General features: G+C 40.3%; 1 protein-coding gene across 1 annotated transcript in view; it reads right to left on the bottom strand.

The window, feature by feature from the left end:
* Positions 1-7,316: 7,316 nt before the first annotated feature.
* Positions 7,317-25,222, bottom strand: part of LOC133990814 (protein unc-13 homolog A-like) — a 29,275-nt gene continuing 11,369 nt past the window's right edge. Inside the window, exons 11-40 of the mRNA XM_062429220.1 lie at positions 25,100-25,202; positions 22,956-22,999; positions 21,963-22,041; positions 21,272-21,346; positions 20,943-21,162; positions 19,984-20,211; positions 19,751-19,892; positions 19,301-19,470; positions 19,027-19,142; positions 18,249-18,412; positions 17,945-18,098; positions 17,571-17,639; positions 17,202-17,291; positions 15,852-15,986; positions 15,461-15,588; positions 14,893-14,978; positions 14,611-14,737; positions 14,418-14,514; positions 13,091-13,234; positions 12,904-12,987; positions 12,361-12,438; positions 12,181-12,269; positions 11,944-12,087; positions 11,372-11,495; positions 10,483-10,539; positions 10,288-10,368; positions 9,607-9,754; positions 8,150-8,236; positions 7,876-8,032; positions 7,317-7,760 (exon numbers count right to left, since the gene is read on the bottom strand). Coding sequence (XP_062285204.1) covers positions 7,472-7,760; positions 7,876-8,032; positions 8,150-8,236; positions 9,607-9,754; positions 10,288-10,368; positions 10,483-10,539; positions 11,372-11,495; positions 11,944-12,087; positions 12,181-12,269; positions 12,361-12,438; positions 12,904-12,987; positions 13,091-13,234; positions 14,418-14,514; positions 14,611-14,737; positions 14,893-14,978; positions 15,461-15,588; positions 15,852-15,986; positions 17,202-17,291; positions 17,571-17,639; positions 17,945-18,098; positions 18,249-18,412; positions 19,027-19,142; positions 19,301-19,470; positions 19,751-19,892; positions 19,984-20,211; positions 20,943-21,162; positions 21,272-21,346; positions 21,963-22,041; positions 22,956-22,999; positions 25,100-25,202 — 3,709 coding nt within the window. The 3' untranslated portion in view covers positions 7,317-7,471. The remainder of the gene's footprint in view (positions 7,761-7,875; positions 8,033-8,149; positions 8,237-9,606; positions 9,755-10,287; positions 10,369-10,482; positions 10,540-11,371; positions 11,496-11,943; positions 12,088-12,180; positions 12,270-12,360; positions 12,439-12,903; positions 12,988-13,090; positions 13,235-14,417; positions 14,515-14,610; positions 14,738-14,892; positions 14,979-15,460; positions 15,589-15,851; positions 15,987-17,201; positions 17,292-17,570; positions 17,640-17,944; positions 18,099-18,248; positions 18,413-19,026; positions 19,143-19,300; positions 19,471-19,750; positions 19,893-19,983; positions 20,212-20,942; positions 21,163-21,271; positions 21,347-21,962; positions 22,042-22,955; positions 23,000-25,099; positions 25,203-25,222) is intronic.

Raw genomic sequence — 25,222 nt, 5'->3', positions numbered from 1 at the left:
AGATTCAATAACATGGATTTGGATGAGTCTGCCCCACATTTCAAATGTGGTTCCCGCATTGATTCACATTAATTATCCTTTTAAAAAACGTAGAAACGTACCATTAATGAAACTAAAGGAATGTGACTGAGGTCAGTTTCCTGTATGTTTGGGCTGCCTGACAATCCCTTTACATCTCTCTCTCTCTCTTTGCGTGTGTGTTTGCATGTGTGTTTCGGGGTGGTCATGCCCACTCATGGGCATCATTGTGACCCATCACCATGAGAAGGTTGCTGTCCCACCGCCCCTCTCCTTCAACTTTCCTCACAGTCTTATAGGAAGGCGACGCTCCGATCCATCCACACCAGGACATTTTCCCCTCACATCCTCCGTCTGTTACATTAAGATCGGCTTATTTTAGTGTTTTCTACTAGTTTTTTGACTCTTGACTGTCAAGTGTGTGGCTAACAGACATATTTTGAACTCTACGATAAGATAGGGCTTTTCTGATGTCACATGTGAATGTTTTGTCCAATAAGGGGTCTTGGTTAAGGAGAGATGTCTGCTCCTCTGACATGAAACAATAATAAGGGGCTCGATTAAACCGTTGTTTTTTGGGTTTTTTTCTTTTCATGCACTGTAAAACTCCCGGCCCCTCAAAAAAAAAAAAAAAGAAAAGAAACGGCTCTTACTGTTTTGTTAAGTTTTGGTCTTCCACCCCACTCTCACAGCAAAGCTGTATGGCACTCTCTCAAATGACACACTGTCGTACCCATATAGCGCCGTACTCCTGGCCAATCGTAGTGCATTATATGGATAGTTGTTTGAGATTTGTCCTGTTTCATTGCATTACAGAGGAACTCCTGATGAGGCGGTCGCATCCTGTATTGTGTTTGTGTTTTTTTTTGTTTTTTTTAAATCCAGTGTGAGTTTGCAGTAACTGCCTCCTTTATAGTGTTAATACTGTATGTGTGACTTGGGCAATGTCGACGTGATGGTACACGGTTGCCGTTAGCGGCCCTTCTGAACATACCGGGAATCAGCTCATAGAATGAGACAAGCCATGACAACTGAGTTAAAACGACACACCTAATTCTTAAGGGCTTCCTCTGACTGCACAGACATGATCACGTTTTCAGGCTCACACAGTAGAAGAATAATTAACTTGTCCTTTATGGCAGCTAGTAGCTAGGTCATCCAGGGCTTCCAGACACGCTTTGTGTTCAAATCCCAGCAGCTGCAGAATGTTTTGCTTCTTATTGTTAATGATTTTCTTTCTCTCTTAATTGGTCTGTCGCCACACAGTCATCACCTGGTCCTCAAATTGCATCTTTTTTAGTGTAGTGTAGGGCACTGCAGTGTGGACGACAGGAAGGGTTGTGGGCTTTTAATATTAAGGAAAAAAGGGTAACTCGGCTTGAGTAAATAATTGGCAAAGCCACACAGATTTAAAAAAAAAAAAAAAAAAAAAAAAAAAGTGCAGTTGCTGCTGCGCTTTGGTGCTCCAGCCAGTATAATGTTAAAATTATTTGCTGTCTGTCTGTTCGTTAGCTACTTGAGGTGACGAGGGCAGTCGCTCCACAGAGGAACCTAACTAATAAGCCGCTGTCCTGGTTGAGCGCAGCAGTGCACTGATTCCTGTGTCCGTACTTGTAGGAAACTCTAGCCAGGAGCTGGACTGTTAGTTTTTGTGAAGACTAACTAATGGTGCTTTGGTGCAACTCCCTACTGAAACACAGTAATGAACAAAAGCTGGTTGGTAGTAGAGCTGGGTGACGTGGACAAAATCAAATATGATATTTTTGACCAAATATCCGATAGATACAAAATTATAGGGATAGCTGTTGGTGATTTCACAAAATATTTAAACTGATTTTTGTCATCAGTGACTATGTAGGTAAAAGCCAATAATATAGCAGGCTGGTGAGTTCAGAAAGTTGCTTTACTATCACTTTATTGTAATTCAGCCTTTAATACCAGGAAAAAAAACACTTGTGCATATTACGAGGTCCACAATCTAAAAGGATATCTGGTCTTATCACAATATTAATATGTCGATGTATTGCCCAGCCCTCGTTGGTAGGGGAGGCCTTTTAGTTCTCAGACTCCTCAGTGCACTGTAGACCCGACAACCCTGATCTCATTCTCCTCGCCACGTCCAAACTCGGCAAACCCATCCCCTCGTCGGGCTCTGACGTCAAACGTTGCTTTTCGTCTCTTCTAGTGTTCACTCGGAACAGATGCAAGGCTGCGAATGTGTCTGAATGAACAGATCAGTCACGACTGTGTGTGTGTATGTGTGTCTGTTGAGGCCGATCTTAAAGCCCTTCTTAAAACTGTCCAAGTTGACGTGTTGAGGAAATAAAAATGTGTCGTTTTTCTTTGCCAGATGGGTCTAATGTAAATATCCTGGCGTTGCACCAGGATGTTTCTGGCCAATGAGAGAATGTTAGGGTTCATGTACAGTAGTTTAATTGTTAAAAAAGGTACAAGTTTTTTCAGATAGACTGCTGATTTTTATTTGTTTTAGCCAAACGTATCCCCCTCCCCCATTTCCTTCCTTAAAGGTTTGAAAACAGGGTTTCCTGAGGCATGCTAGCCAGTGACCTCTGACCTTTTTTGTGATTTAGAGGGGGGGGTGCGAAGAGAGCCATGCCAATAAGGGGTGACAGACGCCCCTCAAGCCTCCGCTCTCCTATTTTTGCTTTAATTCTCTTTGTATGCAGAACCAAAATGTAAACGTCAGCAAACTCGGTTTCAGGCCTGACCTGTGTGTAAATATCCTGAATACAATCATTGGGATTTGTTTTCAAAAGCAAACTGACTTAATTGAAGATAAGTGTAGTTTCTAAAGAACATGTATCATTATTTGTAAGTTAACCATCTGCATGTCTTCAAGCCATCTGGCATTAGCTAATAATTTTTAAGATAAAAAAAAAGACTTTTTACACATTTTATTTTTTACATTTTATTTGCTTACCTAAATATCCCAGACAATAATGTGACCCTTTTTTTTACTTCAAATTTATTTTTATTTTCCATTTTTTTTATTTTCTTTATTTCCTGTGTACTACATATAGGCAATTTATAACAAAATGAGAAAATTATTGAAGAAATTTTAAAATTGAAATATATTTTATTTGAAAGTTTATGGACCTTTTAACCGTGAGCCGGGAGAATTGTATAATCATATAATTTGAGCTGACTTGACGGTTATGAGAAATGTATCAAGAGTTTTATTTTTTAAGCTTCTTTAATAAAGTCTTGTTTTTGGTTTCATTTTTTTACTGTAAAATGATCTTTCGAGTCTTGTCTTTATTTCTGGCCAGTGTGCAGTCGATATGTGCAGCGGCTGCATCTTTGCCACAGGGTGGCAGCAGACACGCCTGCAGCAGAGCAAACAAAGGCGTGCTGTGAACCTTTCACTTCACGTTGCTCACATCCCAGTCCAGAAATGGCTTCAATAGAACATTTAAATGGATTTGAGTGTAGGTTGTGAAATTCATAATGCTATCAGAAGCACATGCTTATACTATGATCAGAAGTAATGCTGAAAACATTCATTGATCATTGGCCAGTTGATTGACAGAAAATGAATCAATTTTAATAACCTTTTTGAAATTTGTCAAGCAGGAATGTCAGTGTTTAAGTTTCAGAAATCTTTGCTAAGTCGGACTGAGCCGGAATGTTTAGTGGCAAACTTTTCTGACCTTTTAATAAACAAATCGAGCTAAAATGATTAATCAATAAGACAGATTGACAGTAAATGACGATTACTCATTGTGACTTTGTTAAGCATAAATTCAAAATATTTGAAAGTTCTAGCGTCAATATTATGAGGATTTGATGCTTTTCCTCATCTTACATCAGTAAATTAAACATTGTGAGGTCTTGGACAAAAAATACAATTTCAGATGTTTTAAAGACCAAATATTTTAATGATTCATCAAGATAATTGGCAGATTATCCAATAATGAAAAGCAGCGTGACAAATAAACTGTTCATCAGGCTTTGACTATTTGATTTAAGGAAGTTTCAGCCGGAATAAGAAAATCAGGCTAATTTACGAGTTCAATATTCCTGTAGTTATTTGCTTCAGATTTACCCAAACAACTAAAAACAAGTGTTTCTTTTCTCCACTGATGAAAACACGCTAAAGCATCTGTTTCAACTTTGGTGAAGTAGTGATGTGTGATGGCTCCCTCCTCCTCCACAGGGAGGTCAGAGGCCACACGGAGAACAGACTGAGCGTTCACTGAAGTGGAAGCCGGTTGTTCCAGCTGAAGGTTTGTGTCAATAGCACCCTGCTGTCCCCATCTGCTAAAAAACACTTGTCTGAGTCTGACTTTTTCTTAATAGTTGAAGACTGAAATTGTTCTTAACTTGTTGCTTGAAAAGTCCAATTAAACATTCTTATATGGGATTAATTTAGCTTTTTGGGATAAAATAAATAAGTAGACACATTTTCAATTATAAATCAAGCTTCAAGCTTCATGGAAAAAATAATAAGGCAAAAGATTAGATTGTGACACAAATGTCCTTTTAATAGGAAGCAGATCACAATCTGGCTGCATTCCAGGTCCACTTCATCCTCATTAAAGAACGATCAATAATGATAAGAAACAAATTAGAAACCTCCTCAGTAGAAAATAATTCTCATGCGAATTCTGTGTTCACACTACATTCATATTGGTTACAGATGACATATTCACAAGCCTTTTTGAAAAGCAAAAGAAAATACATTGATGATTTATCATTACACAGGTTTGGAAATTTAAAATGTTGAAAATAAAACGTCAAAGAGACACGTGCTGGCACAACAAATTTTCCCATCATGCAATTGTAGTTGATTCTATTCACAGGGTGGGCATCATTGGTCTCCACAAGAGTTGTGTCGGCGTGCATGCATGCATGTGTGTCATCTTACATGTGCCCCTTTGTGCTTGAGCATAGATTGGTGTTATAGACGTGTGTGTGTAGGCGTTGTCAGTGCGTATGTTTACGTACATGAAGCAGGCAACCAACAAGCCCCGAACTGGATCATCAATTATTTTTCTTTCTTTTGTTGCTTTTCCGGCTGCAGCCTGGGATTGCTTTATACGATAACACATTAAAACAATGTAACTGCACTGCAGGCTCCTTTTTAAAAAAAAGGCTAGTTCACCCCAAAATTTAAGCAATAGTCGAATACATTCGTTTGCATGTATCCAGTGAAATTTGGAGGCCTAAAATTTAAAAGGCAGGATTTGGTGTCCTCAAGCAAGTGGTGGTTCTGGATTAAACTGTCCCTTTGATGGCAGACAGATGGCTCTGCTGAGGATAAGTAACATTCAGAGGATTTGTATTTGGTAGAATTCAACAGTATTCAGCAAAGACAACATGTGACAGGCCAGCAGTGATGTCTCCACACAGCAACAGGAAAAGCTCCCACAGCGTTTACTCACTGTCACTGACATCATTAAGTTTCACAAAGAGACCACGAGACGAGCCGGACTATGATCGTGAGTGTTTGCTCACCTTTTTGCAGTGAAAGGTAAAGGGGTTCATCAACGCACATGACAAGACTGAAACTAATACTTGGACACCATAAATGCTTGGTGGTAACCCTGATGGCTTCTTTCTTTGAAAAAAAAAAAAAACATAAGCTCTGCTTCGTGCAAATTTGGTCCTACTAAAAGGCAAATAGTAATTCAAGGACAAAACACATTCCCTCTTATCCGTAAAATATGTCCAGTACTTCAGAGAAAAAGCGTACACATCTTCCAACAGGAATGGAGGATTTTTATGAGTCCGTAAAGAAAATATCTCAGTGATATATTAAAAAAACCAATCATAAGTCTCCCATTCCTTGGATCTGGATATTGCGGTTGATTCTCCTGTAGTTATATTGACAGCGCATACATTTTGGGTGTGTAGGTACAATATATTGCTCACAATCTCAGAGCCCATTTTGCAGCTCACACACATACTCAAACACACACACACACACACATGCAGGCACACAATAACAAAAGACAGCAGTTTTCACAGAGGGTTTGTTCTTCATAAAAACCACAAGGTTCAGTGAACATACAAACAAACCACTATTGCCTTTAAGAGATGAGTTTGGATACGTGTGCAGGCCTTCAGGAGGACCAGTGTTCCACTGAGCATTGTGTGTCCTCGACGCTTCACGTGGATTTATTTCAAGTTCCTCCACAGTGTCACTCATGAAAGACTTCCTGCATCATAGCGTTTCTGCAGTGTGGCGGTGTTTCTATGACAGGGCAGGTAGGATGGGAGGCTGGGTGGGTGGGAAAGGAAGAGGGGTGCACGTGGGTAAGCAAGAAGCATGGGCAGTATGTATTAGTGCGTAAACTGACATCCCAGTCCACTGATCCCGTAGCCCTTTTTTTTGAGTTAATGTGCACTCTAGAGGGTGTGGATGTGTTAGATGCTGGGGTATTGCTCCGTTGTCGTGATGTGAAGCAAGAAAAGTGGCCACAACTTCTGTCTCTTCGAACACATCATGTGTCAGACGCGGCGTGTTTTCTTCATGATAACGAATGTTAGATCACATTTATAAAACCTTATTGTACCAGGGTTATATGCACCATGCTCACATGGGTAAAATATTGGAGGCACCCATCTCTAGTGGGAGGAGGGGAACAGTTGCCATGGTTACAGCAAAGTGAATCACAGTGTTCCTGGGGGGTCAACATGCAGGACGTTAGTACATTACAGGACAGACTAGCTGTGACGTTGCCCCTGGACACTGATCTAAGGTCAGTGTTATAGGGTTTTTTTCCATTTGAGGTTTTTGGGCATAAGGATGCTGATCTTAGATCTGTGCCTGAACTCCAACTTACAAAACACATCACACCGTGGGACGAGTACGCAGAGCAAACAACGGGGGAGGGGAGAAAAGGGTGGAGGGAGGGAGGGAGGGAGGGGGGGGGGGGGGGGGGGGGGGGGGGGACTGGAAGAACGACACACAGTCAGTCAGGCAGGCAAGCAGACAGACGGACAGAGCATAGCTAGGCGAGGACTGCTCTCCTGAAGACACAGAGAAGCAAAAGTGCAAAGTGGTCGTTCTCAAACTATTCACATGGTTTTGTTGTTCTGCGTTGCATCATTTCACATCTAAATGTACAGCATATAAAAGGTGTGATGTTTTATAGGAAAGGCTGAATGAGGGAATGACAAGTGCTCGCTAATGTGTGGCTAACCCAAAACCAAGAGGTCTGAGTAGGGCAGCTGTTGAAATATTCAAAATTAAATATGACTTTTTATAAACATATTCTTTCATGTTTGCATTGATAACGTTGCAATGAAAATGTTGCATAATGTATGCAGGTATATGTACAATAGAGCATTTTCATGTGTGTGCTTGTGTATTGCACATGGTTGTCTATCTATGAAAGGGTGAGTACTATATGTGTGCATAATACTATGTCTATCAGGTACGTCTCTGGTGTTTTTGTGCACATGTGCGCTCCTCTTCCTCGCTCCCTCAGCTGCGGCCCTCCTCTGCTGAACGCTGGTCTGACTTGAGCTTGACGAACTCTTTCGCCACATCGTCGTTGTTGCGCTGAGAGAGGATGCGCAGCACCGTCAGGCCCGTCTCGTCCATGTGGACACGCCTGCCCAGTGGCATCCAGCAGCTGACGCTGCTCTTGTTGGCCATGTCCTTCACCTGCAGCACAGCCATGCCCACGGTGCGGTCCTCTCTGGCAAAGCAGTAGTCCTTCACACACACCTGCAGCTCGTAGCTCTCTGGACCAACCTCAGTACCCAAGGAGCTGAAATAACACAGACGTTATATTTCTTGTTTCTAGTGTTATATTTCTAGTGTTTTTAGTAGAGTAAATATCAGTATCAGTTCCCAATTGACCCTCTCAGTTCTAACATACTCACTACTGGAAGCTCTCACTGAACTTAGGTGACCAGGTGTTGTTCTTGGACTTGGTTGCAAATTTCCTCTTCTTGTCACTGAGGTGAGGACCGATGATGTAGACTTCCACGAAGGGCCGGAAACCCTGCGCCTTCCATTTAAGGTCATTGGCTGCCACCACTGAAGGAAGAAAGTGAGATAAGTAAGACACAGAAGGAGGGTAAGAGAGGAAAAGAGAAGGAATTCAGATATTTTTGTTAAAAATGGGACAGGGGTGCAGCTTGCACTGATTTTTACCTTTGACACTGATCTTGTGTTCTCCATTAGGCTGGGGTAAGATGTCCACGTTCATGATCACCTCTCCAACTGCATCCACTCCAGATGCTGTAAAGACACACTCAGTAAGTAGTTGATTGAACCCTGATGGCGTGTGTATTTGCAGTGCTTCAGATAGCCATAAGTGGTGTGTTTCTACAGTTTAGCACAATTATTCAAATCTATGACTTGAAGAATTGGGATGCATCAGCACATTGTGAACTAAATTTAAACATGCTGAAACCACACACACACACACACACACACACACACACACACACACACACACACACACACACACACACACACACACACACACACACACACACACACACACACACACACACACACACACACACACACACACACACACACACACACACACACACACACACACACACACACACACACACACACACACACACACACACACACACACTCTGTTATAATTAGATGAGTAGAACTTGGCTGAGTAAAGAAGCTTTTGAAAAAAGGGAAAAGATAAAAGGAGATGAATCTGAAAGAATCCAAACTGCAACACAAGTTTCTGGACAGATCTTTAGTTGTATCAGCGCCTTGCACATCCTACCCTACCTTGATCTCCAGTCACTGCAGTGACATATATATATATATATATATATATATATATATATATATATATATATATAATAATATTATGCATGCGTCATACTTTTTTTTTTTAGATAATTACGCAGAGTGAAAGTTGAGGTTGTGCGATGGGCTGCTCACTGTCTCGAGTTATCTTTTGTTTTATGACAGTTGGATCACACAGATGTCTGAGCTGCTGTGGTTTGTTCTGGGGGAAACGCAAATATTACATAACAGTGCTGACACGTACGTTTCTCCGGTGGCGTGTCTTCGTTTGCTGAGTACCTGATCCCTTTCCCTCCATGGACTGAGAGGAGACAGATGATGACAGAAGGAGAAGATCACAAAAAAGATGTTCATTAGGACAGCATGTGGAAAGTACGTCACCTAAAATAGTTAATAGGTAAGGTGGGCTGTGTGTATGTGGGAAGTAATATCATCTGCATATGAAGGATACCTGGGCAGCCATATTGTCCTTTTTTACATTTTCTGCTGCTCTAAAATCTATCTGTGGACATTTATTCTGTATTCAACTAAAACCAGTAAATGCAAACAGCTTCTTTTTTTTAACTAAGTGAAGCAATACATTAAACATTTTCTCCCAGCACTGTAGGCAAGTTATTCTATTTAATTCCATAATCCCATTTAAATCCATAAACTGTATAAACTGTAGTGACAGTAAGAAAAGGCAGTGGAGCTGTTTGAAAGTAGGTGAATGCATGTTTGTGTAAAATTGTTAGAACCTGCTGTGTGACAGAGTTTGTGTGTGTGTGTGTGTGTGTGTGTGTGTGTGTGTGTGTGTGTGTGTGTGTGTGTGTTTGAAGTTGTACCCTGAGCGTTCTGTGAGAGGACAAACTTCCTGATGAGTTTGTCTGTGGCCTGCGTGTACAGAGACAAGGCGTAGCGCAGAGACTGCAGGTCTGGACTCTTTTCCAAGAATGTTTTCTTCAGCCCCACACCGCCAGCATGGAAGTATTGCTGCGTAACAGATGCGACATGACAAACATATTGTAGATAGGTATGTGTCAAACAGGCACGGAGTGAGAAGACACGGTGAGCTCTAAATGGAAAATGTGGGTGTGACAAAACTGCCTGCTGATGTGCAACAACATTGTCAGCCTTGGGGCTATGAAGCAAAAGCAGGTTGATTTGAAGCTGGTTTGGTAACTCAAACAGCAAGTTTGCACAAAGTAATATGTCAGTTAGTCAGATATTTGACACTAAAAATAACATTTTACCAATAACAGAGGTAAGATGAACATTTTATGTTTTGTAACAGAGGGAGCATCTCCTTAGGAGTGATTTTGACCCCAAGAATTCACTTATATTTGCCAAAGTAACATTCTGTTGTCTGCTACACAAAGTGAATCTGAACCTAAAACTAAAGTACAAATCTATCTCAATTAGTGATCACTCCAGGAAAATTTCCTGTTCTTCAGTGATGACCAAACCAAAAATATTAAAAAAGTAAGAACCAAGAGCACTCATGTGTCTACTGATCATTACCATACCTTAATAGTGTCCAGTGCCAGCTCTATTACTGCACACTGTTTAGGAGTCAGGGCTTTGGCCTCTTCTCGGCCCATGTGCTCCTGTAGAACAGATAAACAAATAAAGCCGTCAGTTTATACACCTACAACTGTAAAAATATTAATTATGGTTACATTTCATTGTATATATTTTTTGTCTGTCTCCTGTTTTATCACCTTGAGCTTGGAAAGCTGGCCTAAATCCTTAGCAGCATTGAAGATCATCTGGGTGCCCTGTCAAGCAGAGAAAGACAGACGAGTGAGTACAGTACAGTAAAGAAACAGTGGTGTTTGAGAGATGTGCAGGTGAGGAAGATTAACAGAGTGAGAGGTGACTTCTGGAGGATTAGTGCGGACAGTCAGTTGGAGAAACAATAAATGAGCCTCAAGAGTGAAGGGGAGAAGTGGGAAACAAGTAAATATTCTCAAAATGTAGATCAGAATTAAAACTGTGTGAACGTATTTTTCAAATGAATACTCAGAATACACTACATTTTGGGAGTACATTTCAAAAAGGGAGAGACAAAAGGTTTAAATGCTTCGGGCAGGTAGTGTTTTCTCTTGTGTACTGTGCTGTCATCTAAATCAGGTTAGCCACTTATATCCACAGAGAGAGGAGGAATACAACTATGACAAAGGCTACAGAGGGTGGTGTTGAGGCTCCCTCTGGTCTGTGAAGGTAGGAGAGTGTGTTAGTGGTGTTTCTTCATGCTCACACACACACACACACACACACACACACACACACACACACACACACACACACACACACACACACACACACACACACACACACACACACACACACACACACACACACACACACACACACACACACACACACACACACACACACACACACACACACACACACACACACACACACACACACACACACACACACACACACACACAATGACCTAAAGAAAGAAGGGAGAGCGTGGGGCCATGTTGAGATAGATGATCAATGTACAATCGCAATGGAGCACTGTCTGGAAAGGAATTGAAGAAACAGTGTTTGGAAGGAAATGTAAATAAAGAGAGTGTGTAGTTGTTTGTTACATACCGTCTGGTCAGTTAGTGTAGGAAGCACAATTGTTTTCTCCATTGTGTTCATCACCAGTTTCCAGAGCTCCTTCAGTACTCTCTTCAGAACTGTCTTCTCACAGATCTTAGCAAACAGCGACAGGCTGAAATACAAAAACACACAATCTCTCAACGGATAAATTGACTGCTATGACCATTAAGTACAAACAGTATTTGTCAGGGTTGGCTGTCATTTTTAAAAAAAGAGTTTTGGCACTGATTTAAAAACAAAATCTTTAGTTTGAGGAATATGTTTCTAAAAACTTCCTTTTAATTTAGCAAAATATGCAGAGCTCCCAGATGCTTGAGTGGTCACAGTTATTGAAGAAAAATCAACCATACAAGAAGTTTGCCTAAATAGAGTCTCAACTCTACAATTTTTTCTGATTTACATACAAAAAAAATCTGATTAAAGCTGGGAAATAATAATTTGAGCAAACACTGGATGCCAACTATTAATGTTTGCCAGTTTTTGATGCTGGAACTGGATGCTGCAGACACATTTGGTCAGTGCTAAAAAAGTATTGATATTTGATACCCTGCCCAACTCACTTGCTGTCCAAAAAGTCCATGATGGGCTGCAGCACGTTGTCCGCCTCCTGAACCACGCTGCCATTGGCCGGTACCGTCTGACCTTTGACCTGGGCCAGGATGTCCCCCATCTGCCTCACATTGTCCAGAATCTGGGGCTGGAAACTACAATAACACAACAACAGACCTTGACATCAGTTAAAGAGGCTGGTCGCAGCGGCTCTTTGTTCCAGGCAGGAATAGTACAGACACACTCACCTGACAGCGAAGATGTGGCTGAGGTCGTCCATGACGCTGTTGAGTTTGTTCTGCAGCTCCTTCAGGAAGTCACTTGCCTCCACATTGAGCTGGAAGAAGATAAATTGGAATGAATGAAGGCATGCACAGATGTCATATTGGGACACGATCACAACCAAAGCTGCATTTATGGAAACTTACGTCTTTGCCTCCCATGGCCTCAAACATCTTCTCCAACTGAACTCTCAGCTGCTGGATGTTATTGATGATGATACACGGCTGTGGAGAGAAAGAAAAATCATTACACACTTCTCTTTTTCACCCTCTCTCTGTCCGCTCCCAGCTTTCTATTCGAATCAATCAAGGTTAGTCCTCCTAACTTTTTTTATTGCTTCTTTGGCGAAAACACTCTTGGTGATGCAGGGCAGGAGAAGCTTGAGTTTTCAGTAATTACTGCTCCTCCGGGGCTCCTGGTCTCTGTGGGAGTGCAGTCCACTTTCATGGCTGGGCATGGCTATTACACTAAAATGTGCTTTATTGTGCTGAAATTAATTAACCTGACCACATACAACACAGAACAGTGTACATCTCAAAAGTGGAGCATAAATGAAACTATTAAATCCGTCACCATTCTTTATTCCCCTGACACAAATTTCCATCCAATACTTTGTTGGACCAAACTTTTCCTCTACATCTGTCTACTATTATAAACATTTATGTCAGCCTTTTTTAAATATTTCAAACACCTACCACTTTCTCCTTCTTGACATGATTTGGAAAGTCCTTCGCTATGATGTCAGCGTAAGACAGCAGGACATTGCCGATAGTCTAAGAGAGAGAAACAAAGCAAATACAGAAAGAATGTACACATTAATACTGTATATTACATAAGAGTCGCTGCTAACGTAAATAAATTCTCTGTGAAAGTCACCTTGGCGAATCTCTTCATGTAGTTGCCGACAATCTGAGGGTCGGGACACTCCAGTTTGCGGATGATTTCAAAGCTCTGATTGAGCTGAGAGAACACGTCCACCACAGAGCAGGAGAACAAAGCGTGCTCTGATGTGACCTGGAACTGGAGAACGAGAAGAAAGAAGAGAACCGGAGGGAAAAGTATTAAAGAGGAGAAGAGCTTTTTTGGTGCTGATGCTGCAGCTGTAAAACACTCAATATGAGGTGTTGGATTCCCATGAGGTCCGCCCAATGAGACAAGTTCATAGTACTGCAACAGATCATGGACAATAAAACTGGCCTCTGTACTGGTGTTTCTCACGTCCTTCATATTCTCCATATCTGCATGTGACTGCATTAAGAAGATTTGTGAAGTGATTCCTCTGAAAGCGTTTGCATGAGAGTGATGCAGACAATCAGAGGGTTATGATGGGGAGCAGAACCCTCATTAGCAGTCCGGCCATTATCCCAGAAGTGAATAGTGTTATGGTATGTGACTGGGCCTGGGGAATGCAGTTTTGCTGATGCAGGAAAGCAGAAACTGCTTTAGGCGACATTAATTGGACCCAAAGGATTCCTGACATATGAGCTGGGAGAATCTTCAGCTGCTTTGTATCGACCTTCTCGCCGCGTGGAGATGTAGGCGTGAGCTGAAGCTGAGAGTGCGAGTCAGTGTGTGGTTTGTGTGTGTGTACATCGAGTTGTGCTATAGCATCTACTCTTCTCTGCAGTGAAGCTTTTTTCATTTGCCTTTGGTATTGAGTCAGTATTGATTGCCTTGAGGCCTTCAACCTGCTCTTCTCAGACTGGAATGTGCTGAGTCAGTAGAGTTGATGTGAACTTCCTGAATTTGCATGAGAAATGCATGAATACATGTTTTCGGAGGGTGCAGATGCTGCAGGTAGGAGGTCAAATCTAAGCTCTCCTATTTTATTGCTGCCTCAGCAGAATTTAATTGTTGAATTTCAGTGAAATTTACATGATTATCTTATCCGCCTTCGTGCAGTTCTTTTCTCCCTACTTTTTCTGCAAAGTTTGCTTTGACAAAATAAAGCAAACTTTAGCAACATGACATTTCAAACTGACATTGTTTGTAGAGTAAGAATCAGTCTGTATGTGATCATCTTAAATAAATATTAAAATCCACGTTTTTTAAAATCTAGGTATTCTTAGGTGTAAGTTTGTTGTTTTACAGCCCTTGCAGAGACGTGAGCAACAAGCTGTGAATTGTCTAGCTGTTAACAAGCTAGTTAATATTCCAGGTGGGCATGATTTTACATGTAAAGTGTGCAGATGATAGCAGTTACCCCATCTTTTTTGTCCCTTTCCAGAGCTCCATGTAGAAAATCTCTGGACACTTCCTCATTTTCGTCCAACCACATGATGACAAATGGCTCAAACCAGCTGCAGAGGAGAGAATAAGCAGCAGCAACATGAGTCTCTGTCTCACGGTGATGAATGTAGGAGGGATGGTTTGGATGCTATAGAGAAAATACTCACGCAGGATATTCAGGAACATGCTTCTGGAAAGTGGGCAGCTCCTTGCAGTACTCATTATAAAGCCACTTCACCTTGAAGTGCAAGTTCATATAATCTGCACTCTTACACAAGCGGTGTTTCTCATGCTCTGAATAACAAAGAGAAAGAAAGAAAAGTCCCACTTCATCAACACTAATGCTTTCTCTCAACATTTTTTTCAAGATATGTTCCCCTAACACACACTAAAGTCTCATCTCCCTTTTTCCAGGCATCATCTCCACCCACTCCAACACAGAAACTGACCTTCCATGGCGTATCTCATATCTTGTGCAAACATATTCCACATGACCTCAGCGCTGATCTTGCCCACGTTCAGTTCCTGGGGAAACCTGTGAGAGGCAGCACAGTGCTCAGACCGAAATCCAGTCATGTGTGCAGTAGTGGTACTGTATTATTTAATAAGATAACCCAGGCTTATTTTTATGTCTAAAGCAAGAGAAAAGCCAGAGAGTCCATTTGAATTAATAATGAGGTATAAATTAACAATTTTAACACAGGCTAAAGGTTTACTATCAGTTCACATTGCAAGAACAAACAAACACAGCAATATAACACAGAAAAATACTGTTGTTGGTATTTTACAATTGGTTTTCATAATATGACATTCTTAGATACTAAGTACATCTTTGTTTATTTAACATTTAAAACTGACATGAGGCAGCCTTTAGCCTTAAAACAAACACAAAGTATCCGCTGTTTGGTCTGTTTTTTAGTTTCTCTTAATGCTGTGACGCTCCTCTTATATTCTAACACTGTGTCTATTCTTTAAATCAATCACACACAGCTGTCAAACAAAAAAGCAGATACTCACTGATTAAGGCAGTGAGTGTAAGAGTTTTTGTCTTCCTCTATGATGGAAACGATGAGTGTGATGAGCTTTGACCAGAAGTCAAGGTTTTTGACGCTGGGACCCTGCTCATCTGGAGGGACGGCCTTTGACTGGAGACAAAAATAGGTGGTGGTTTTACATCTTCATATTGATTTAAAAAAAAGCTGTATTCTTATGCTGAAATAGTTTGTAAATGTTCCAGTCGATTATGGAGATAAAACCTACAGTATTTAAGGATAAAAGTGTACTTTCAGTATTTATTCGTAGTAGTGTCCTGATACCTACATCAAAGAACACGGAAATTGCAATGGCAACATCTGCAAATACACAAATACAGTATGTTTGCTTCACACACACACATACACAGACTTACAGGATCTGTCTGGTATTCCCTGTTGTAGAGGTCGTGGCAGTTATTGAAAATGTACTCATAGGTGGAGTTGAGACAGGCTTTTACACAGTCCTTCACCACCTGGCTCGCCCTGGGGGGACTCTGCAGCTCCTGGACCTGAACACAAATGTGACACAACATATGCTTGAATTCAAAACATCTTCAAACCCCTGCTAAGACACGCACAGTCTTAGCAGGGGTTATCACTCACTCTTTTTTTTTTAAATTCTCTTTTTATTGGGTTATACCAAGGCCCATACAAGCAATGCAATTACTCTCATAGGACTTAAAAGCCTTTTCTATCTGAGCTTTTGTAAAATACAGTTGTTGTAACAGAAAGTAAAATTGAGTTAAAATAGATAATACAGAAGCAAATAAGGAGGAATAATGTATATAAAAATACAAATATATACATTTAAATACAATATAGCTTGATTGTGCACAATCCAATTTTCCCATCTTTTCAAAAAATTGTCCAAATTGCAGTCTAATAGAAAAAGTAATGTTTCCATCCTAAAGATACCATAAATAACATCAATCCAATCATCCACTGTAGATATTTCAGGTTTTAGCCTCTTTCGAGTGCAGCAATGGGTTTTCCTGTCAGCTGCGCTTACAATCTGAAATAGACGTCCAACATAAGAGGTAACATTTTCTGGCGACAGAGTGCCCAAATACAGGGTCTCTAGTTTAAATTGAGTACTTTTTGCAGAACTTTATGAATCTCCTGCCAGAAAGGAATTAATAATGGGCAAGACCAGAATATATGATAATGATTTGCCTCGGAGAACCCGCACTGTTTAAAGCAGTTGGAAGATTTGGTATAATGACTCTTTTGAACTGGAGTAATGAAGAACCTAATGAGGTTTTTCCAACAAAGCTCGCTCTATAAAGCTGAACTTGAAGTTTTCCATTGTAGCTCACATAAATCCTCCCATTCCTCTTCTGTTATACCTCGTTCTCCTTCCTTTCCAGCAGGGGTTATCAGTAGGAATTTAACCGTAAACTCACTAAGCTGCACAAATAGCACCAACATACTTAACACACACACACACACACACACACACACACACACACACACACACACACACACACACACACACACACACACACACACACACACACACACACACACACACACACACACACACACACACACACACACACACACAGTTTCATGATAATAGCTTCAGTTTGTATAGGGTAATGTTAAGCTGACTCTCAGTTTGGGCTTCAGGCTGCTTTCCAGAAAGTGCTTGAAATTTGAACCATGTTTAGTTTGAAGTTCAGTTAAAAGAAAAGAAAAGGTACATTTCTGCAACTCATTCTTACCTTCATCCTGAAGAACGTGATGCTTGTCAGCAGGTCAACAGTAGACTTGAGGTCTTGGAGTCTTTCAGGACTGCTGGCAGGGAAATTATTCTGAAAGCACGTTCACAAACACACATTGAGATGACTGGAAACTGCACAAAACATTTTTTTCAATGCAAGAAAAATAAATATTAACAAAATGACCACGTCATTTTCACCTTAGTCCCAAAACAGAAAGCAAGCATATGTGTGCACACAGAAGTATCACAAACAAATGTGACCAGCAAGAGACAGTTAAATAAACAATAAACAGCACTCGTGACTGTATTGGCATGTAATTCAGTATCTAGTTGTTCAGCAGGTGTTACAATAGAGAGAAGCAGACAGTACCCGATACATGGACAGGTCGATCCTCAGGGAGTTGTGCAGCTGATCCAGTAGTTTGACAAACCTCTCCTTCTAAATAAGAGAAAGACACAAACACAGAACAAACCACTTGAAACACTTCACAGTTGACAGATTATTTGTTACCATTTGACTACACAAACCCAAGACCGGATCTAACAAAGCTCGGCTGATTGGATGCTTGAAGAGGTGGGCTGGGCCACATTACACTGACTTTTATCTACAGCCCCAGAGTGCACTCAGTTTTTAAGAGTACCATGATCTTCTCAAGAGATAGAAAGATGAGGTCTTTTCTTCATTATAGTTACATTAATTGAGAAGGGAACTAAATATTACTGTATTTTTTTTCAGGGACTTACGCCAAAGTTTGATGCAGCAAATCTGTCCGAGGCAGAAACATTGTTGGAGGACTGCGTGGTGTGGGCGTAGTAAGCGTTTATGTTGGCAAGCAGGGTGCTCATCACGGCTGGCACTCCTGGGCACATGTACTTAGATGACAAGCAGGCAAAGTGGCTGTTGGATGGAAGAGGCGAAAAGAACATTTAGTACATGTAGGGGCTCTTAACCCTTTATACTGACAAATAAACAATAATTAATTTGATTTGATTTCGCTTATTTAATTTCTAAAAGTTCGACATTCAGAACAATGTTTGTAGGACTGACGTCATGGCCTGGTAGATGGACTCGACTCCGTATCTCATGGCAAACTCATCGACTATCTCCTGAGCTGTCTCCTCAAAATACACCTTCCAGGCATCGTCCCCTTTGGCATCAGGGATCTTTACTACTCCGCCATTCTGCTCCTCAGTGGTGTACTGGAACAGATGCTGAAAGCAAAGGAAGGACAGATAAATGCTTTTCAGTCCACATCTATAGTTAACATTATTATTTACAGCACAAATATGTTTTGGGCTAATATGAACTCATCTTTGGAACTACTATTATAAGTATTGATGCTTAGACAACCAGAAGCTTTTTAGTTACACCTCGTAATCTTGTAACCCCACAACTGAAACAGGAATAAACTTTGTCCCAATTTAGAAGATCAATGTTGGAAAGTGTGATGTTTTCTATGCTGTAGGACGTATGAAAAGAGACTAATATGAGACACTGTTCATGTAAGTATATTCTGCTTCCAGGACCCTTCATCAGTGTAAAATGGTTGAGTAATTATAGTCAATTACTAATGATGTCAACTAAAATTTGCTTCTACTTTTTATGAAAGGAAGGACATTTTCTTAGAGGATATGGGCAGAAACAGAACATTTACAAGTTGACTGATTGGGTTAATGGGAAACCCTGAATTAAATTGACTAGAACTAATCAACTCAGAACATTAAGTTGCTCTTGCATATTTAATGTTTTATTTCCAGTCATTTCAGGTGCACATGATAAGAATGACTTTGGGAAGATTCCCACCAGATGTTCAAATGAGACTGACCTCATGTAGACAGGTGTACTGGACATGGTAAGGAGCCACCGTCTCCTCTCCTTTGATCTCCACACTTATGTGCATCCGGATGGCTCCTGACACAGCAGACTTATCTGTTCGCTTGTCTGTCAGATGAAAAAAAGATATACATGCTTCCTTAGTTGGCTTAAATATGCTCTATCTACAAACAGACATGAACTTCAATTATCCGTGTCTCTGCGTGACTTGCTCGCATCTCTCATCCGTCTCTAATTCTACCTTTCCTCTTATCTGAGAAACTTACCCAGGTTGTACCAAACGTCCATCTCCCCACTCAGAGTGCGGACTTCGATGATGGTTTGACCCAGGAAGTCATCGCTCTCACGTTTGAACCTCTGTTTCACTCGAGACTTGATGTCGTCATCCTCGTCCCAAACGCGAACCTTGATGCGATCAGACGAGTTGTGGCATTCGCTGGATGGACAGAGACAGAAATTGTTAAAAGGAAAAAAGTCAACAACTGTGGTGCAGAGGAACATTGTGATGTTGGAGTTTGTCAGGTGACACAAAAATGTTCTTCTGAAAGAGCAAATTAGGTGTTTGTGTATGATTTAGAAAGCTAGTTTCCCTTTAATAAAATTTAACATGTATGCCTAAATTACAGCACTACCACTGTTCATTTTTGTGACATATAATCACTCAGCATTTAACAGGTTATAGACGTTTTTAGACAAAGTTTTATACTGTTACTTACAAGTGGAAGTTCTCTTCCCAGACTGGATTGAGGTTGCCGTAGATGGTCTTGGTCCTCTTCTTGGTCTTCCCCACTTGGACGGTAACATACGGGTCACTGGATCCTGTTTTGTCTTTAGCCTGCAGGCCCTGGGCACATACCACTAAGGATAAGAAAAAGAAAGGCATTAAAACAATGACCTTTCTAGCTATTTGAGAAGATATTAATTGGATAACTGTCTTAGTGTGTCGCACCAGTGATGCTGATCTTTGCTGACCACTTGGAGGTCCCGTCTAGCACACTCTGCTTGATCTGTTTCATTTGCGTAGCATGCGTTGTTTTGTCAAGGCCGAACACTTCCTGGATTTGCTCAAAGATCTCTGGTTTGTTCCTCTCTCGGATCTTCATGCGGTCCTTTAGGACCATAATGATGTTCTGGGTTCGGTCTTCCGCCCCATGCTTGGAGCTCTTCTCTGCAGCCCCTGATGAGACAGATGGATGAAGAGGTGGATTTACAGTAGGAAGAATAGTTAATAGTGTAAAATATATTCAAGGCAATATGGCTCATAAGTCCAACAGCATACTCCTGTTTCCCTGCAATACATCTCTTTAAAACTGAGTGCCAAGTTACGATAGCACCAGATCAATTCTGAAAGTCTTTGACATTTCTTGGCCAAGGATCAAACTCCAAATCTCCCAATATTATGGCGGAAACTGTATCCACTTAGCCACTGATCTGGTCAGGAAAGAGTAGATAGTTGTAGTGTAAAAGACTGATAGATGTTTTTGGCACAAAGATCTTACCAGACTCTTTGGAGACAAGAGACAGATGAATTATGCATTGCATAGATCGACTCCAAAATCAGTAAGGGAATTGGATAAGCCAACCCTTGTGGAGTTAAATTAGACAAAGCAGTACGGATGCAAAGGCTATGAGTAGGAGTGAGAGAGGAGAGAGGCAGGGGTATGACAGCACATTACTCAGGAGATAAATTGGAGAGGAAGAGGGAGGAGAATGTGTGAGTGGATAAAGGACAAGAATAATGGGATGTCAATTGGGCAGAAGGATACAGAGGAGGAGCTAAAATAGGTTTAGGTTTGTGTAAAAAGTCTACGTGTGAGTATACATTAGTAAAAAATATATTAAACAGTGTGCGTTTTTGTACATGTATGCAAAAGTGTGTGCCGTTGGATGCAAAACACTGATGCTTACTCTGCAGACAGTCGGCATTCAGTAGATCCTGGCACTTATCGTGGCATTTGACACCGCACTCAGAGCAGCGCATGCCTTGTCGGGCGATACCCCACAGCAGCCCCTCACATTCGTAACAGTAGGTGGGCGTGGTGGCCGTCCACACTTCAAAGTTGTGTGGGGTTGTGGAGGAGATGGGGTAGATCAGAGCCTGCAGGGTCTTTTTATAAACATGACTCTTCTGCAAAAGACACAGAGAAAAGAGTATACATGAGTGTATACAAATAGTGTGGTAGATACTGGAGGATCCTGAATGGAACAGTGAAATAAACTGAGAAGAAGAAACCCACCAGTTCCTCATTGCCGAGAGTGGTGGAAGCCATGGCTGAGGTGATTCCAGCTTTTCGAGAGTTCTGTACTAGAGACTGAAAACAAAAGAACAAAGATGATTTTTTTTTAATGTGAGCAAGTGTATGGCCTTCAAATTTATATTCAATACCTGTGAGGGATAGATGGCCACTTACCATCGCCTGAAGTGGCAAAGCAGTGATGAAACAGAAGAGAGAAAAAGGAGAGGGTAAAAGAAAGTCATATTTCAGGAATTTTTTAACAATGAGGTCTTTATAAGACATCATGCATGTGTATGTACATGCACCTACACAGATGATATGGTATTCCCTGACCTCTAGAAGAAAAAAGTGCTGAAAACAAAGTTGATTAATAACTGTAATTACATTAACACCAAAGATACACCACCATTTAATTTATCAACAATTCAAGGTTCCTTTTATGTCCTTTTAATGTGAAGCACTTGGTGCATGTAATTTCTTTTGTTGTAAAGCACTTTGAGCTGCATTACTTTTATGAAAGGTGCTATATAAATTAAGTTGTTATTATTATACAAGGTACGCTGGGAAGTAAGGAAAAAATAAAATTATGTTAATTTGTTTTCAGAGTAAGAAAAAATGGAAGTAAAAAAGTAAATATTTTATGGCATGATGTGTGTGATGTGTGATGTGTGTTCATGTATACCTCACTCACCAGATCTCTGACAAGAGGAATGGCTTTTCTCTTGCGCAGGTCCGGCATGCTGTCAATACTGTAGAGGGCACCTCCCATCCTGAATACAAAAAGTAATAACCGTTATATATTCAAATATATGTTCATCAATATTTATGGTTGGTCAATGTACATAATCTAATTCAGACATTAGCACACATGTTCTGGAAATGTACATCCACAGAGAAATGTTGGAGGTAAGTGTAAGACAGGTCTGATTTGGAGTCATCACATTTTCAGTGTATACTGACTGCTAAGGTGAACAGCGCAAAAAATAATAATAATATAATAATAAATAAACATAATGTGGACTACTGTGGAACACTGTTGCATACTGTGCTGTAATACTGTTAGAAAAAAGACTATCCTTTAAGTTTGGACTTTTAAAGATTCACATACTTTAATAAAAAGATAAGATTAAAAAACATTCTTACAATAAGTTAATGTTGTGTTACTAAGGGGCAAGTGTAAATTCTTCAATCAGTTGTTTCTATTGCTACTCCATCTTTTCTCAAGGACTTTACTTGAGAGTTTAATTACACAGGCTGCCTCATCTCAAGTTGTAGGAATGACACACCATACACCTGGGTATAACTGCTAGGTTTCTATTTGGCTAACTTAGCACTTCTTTAGTATGCAGCCTCAGTTCTACTCCCAGGTCTGCCTCATCTACAAATGACCTGCCAGCTAAGTCAGGGCAGCCCACCGTCGCTCAATACTCACTGGCCAAATGCCATAAGCTGAATGAGCCTGTGGATCAGAATAAATAGGACAGAGGATTCCCGGACTAAAGAAAGGCATTATCAATCTGAAGCAGTACTGGTGGTTTCCATGATGATCTGAGAATAATTTTAATTGGGTTTAAATTCAAGAGTTTTTGCATTTGCTGGTTATAGTTTCACTTACTGTGTGGTTTATTCTATGTTTCATGTAAGAGAAATTACATTTGTTGAGCAACAGACAGCAGACACTCACCCTCCTTTACCAAACCACAGTGAGTTGGAAGTCTCTCCTCGAGCCTGATAGAAAAAAAAGGGATGTAAGATGAAAATATTCTATGTGAATAATGATACATCACTGGACTGAGAGATATCTGTGAAATAACTATTATTTAATAAATGCTACCCATATTGATGCCACTAAAAACACAAAAGCCGGTTATGTAACTATGCAAAAAAGGTTTTTCCTAAGTTTGCCTTTATTAGGAGAGTCAGAAACAATGTGGCTTATAATCAGACTGAAAGAAAGCTCTAAAAAGATATGACAAAAAAGACCAAATACTTGTGAAGATGAGCGAGTGGTGTGACGGTGCCGGTTTACATGACATCTGTTGAGTGTATTGGCCAACACTTCATTCTTTCTCTCGAGCAACTAATCAGTTTGTACCTACCCGTCAGCATGCTCCAATGATGGCCGAGCAAAGTGCATGTGAGTGTCACTATGGCAATGACATGAAACTGGAAAGAAAACAAAGTGGGTTGGAACAAACAAACTAACAAAAAAAGGACAAAGGAAGGGAAGCGAAGTGTACAAAAAAAAGGCAACATAAACATTGAAGCAACTGATTAATTTTCTGCACAACTGAATTCAAAGGTAATGAATAGCAACATAATATGTGGATAAAATATGCAAGTGAAAACTGATCAAGCAAAACTAAATGTGCAATTAAATCAAGCAGTAAGTGTATGGGACCAGAGCAGTGACAGTTAAATGTTGGCATCAAAACACATAACATAATATTTGGCTTTGAAAGCAAAACCAGAACTGAAAAAGGAAACATTGGCATTGAAACACTTGTATTGGAAAAATGTATATTGGCACTGAAACAAGTTACACTGGAAAATAAAACACAGCCATTAAAAAAATACAATCTTACAATCTTATTATCTTATTTTATTTTTATATTTTTGGCTGGACCAACCAGAGACTAGCTCTATAACCCTTAATTTTTGTCCATCACTAACTCACTGACTGATTGTGGTGTTTTGTGCTCTGATAGACATCATGGCACAGGCATAACATCACACAGCTGACACACTGTTAGCCTAGCATGCTAATCCTACCTAAACATATGATGAGACAATATGTTTACAGACATCTGCAAATGGAAACAGATGAAAGAGCATGGGGAGTTAACAGATAATTAGTATAGTTATAATTAAAATACGTTCTCTTTCAAATCAAACATCCCAAGATGTGAGTGGAAAATACTGTTCTTGCAACGGCAATGTTTGTGATATGCTACGTCAGTACACTGTACAACAAAAATTACTGAGACCACTACAGAAAATTGCAGATCAACATTTCTATCCAGGAATTAACATTAGATACTAACACTGACTATCCCTGTAACAAATTGGCCACAATCTCACACACTGACCATACACATGTCCAGCTATATACTAAGTTTTGACCAAACCTTGTTTGCATTATGATGTCTGAAGAAAATAATTGAAGATTAATAATGCAAAAAATACCAAAATAAAATTAGATAATTAAACTGTAAGATTGTAATTTAATGCCTGTGTTTAATGCCTTTGTCAGTGTCAAAACTTGTTTCAGTGCTAGTACAACTTTTCCCAATTTAAGTGTTTCAATGCCAATGTTTCATTTTCCAGTTCAGGTATTTTTTTCAAAGCCAAATGTTATTTTCCATGCCAAAGCTTAACTGTCATTGTTTTAGCTCCATATAAGTCAGGCAGTCATACGGTCATGTGGTGTTGCATGAAAATGAAATAAAAAAGTTTGCCGTTTGTCAAGCAATCAGTATTTTCATTTTAGGACAACCATAAGGTATCAATTATGGAATATGAAACACATTAAGGCTGCTTTCTGGTGTCTAGCTAAAAACACTATCAAAATAGAACTCAAGAAGAGACTGTATGTACCCTGTCTTTGCACATAAATAATGCAAAACGCATACATATTTCAAAGACTTGGTAGACAGTTTTAGAGTCTCTTGAACTTGGGTATATTTTTTGAAATTGCAGTTATGGCAGTGAGGGAGGAGCTGAATCAGTCCATCAGCTCTGGGGCTGCTCTGGATTATTGTGAGGGACTGGACTGGAATTTGGATGCAGGGTAGGGTTCAAACCATAGATGGCTACTTATGCACTTACCTCCCGAAGCTGTTCTAAGACCTTGTTGTAGAGTCTTAACCAATTCTCTTTGGCCCTGACTGCTGGATCCACTGGCTCTTTGGGCTCCTCTATGACTGCAGGACTAAAATAAAAAAAGAACAG

The sequence above is a fragment of the Scomber scombrus genome, chromosome 11 (genome assembly GCF_963691925.1).
Source record: "Scomber scombrus chromosome 11, fScoSco1.1, whole genome shotgun sequence".
Lineage (NCBI taxonomy): Eukaryota > Metazoa > Chordata > Actinopteri > Scombriformes > Scombridae > Scomber > Scomber scombrus.
Note: the sequence above shows the minus strand (reverse complement) of the source record. Positions and strands in the feature narration are given on the sequence as shown.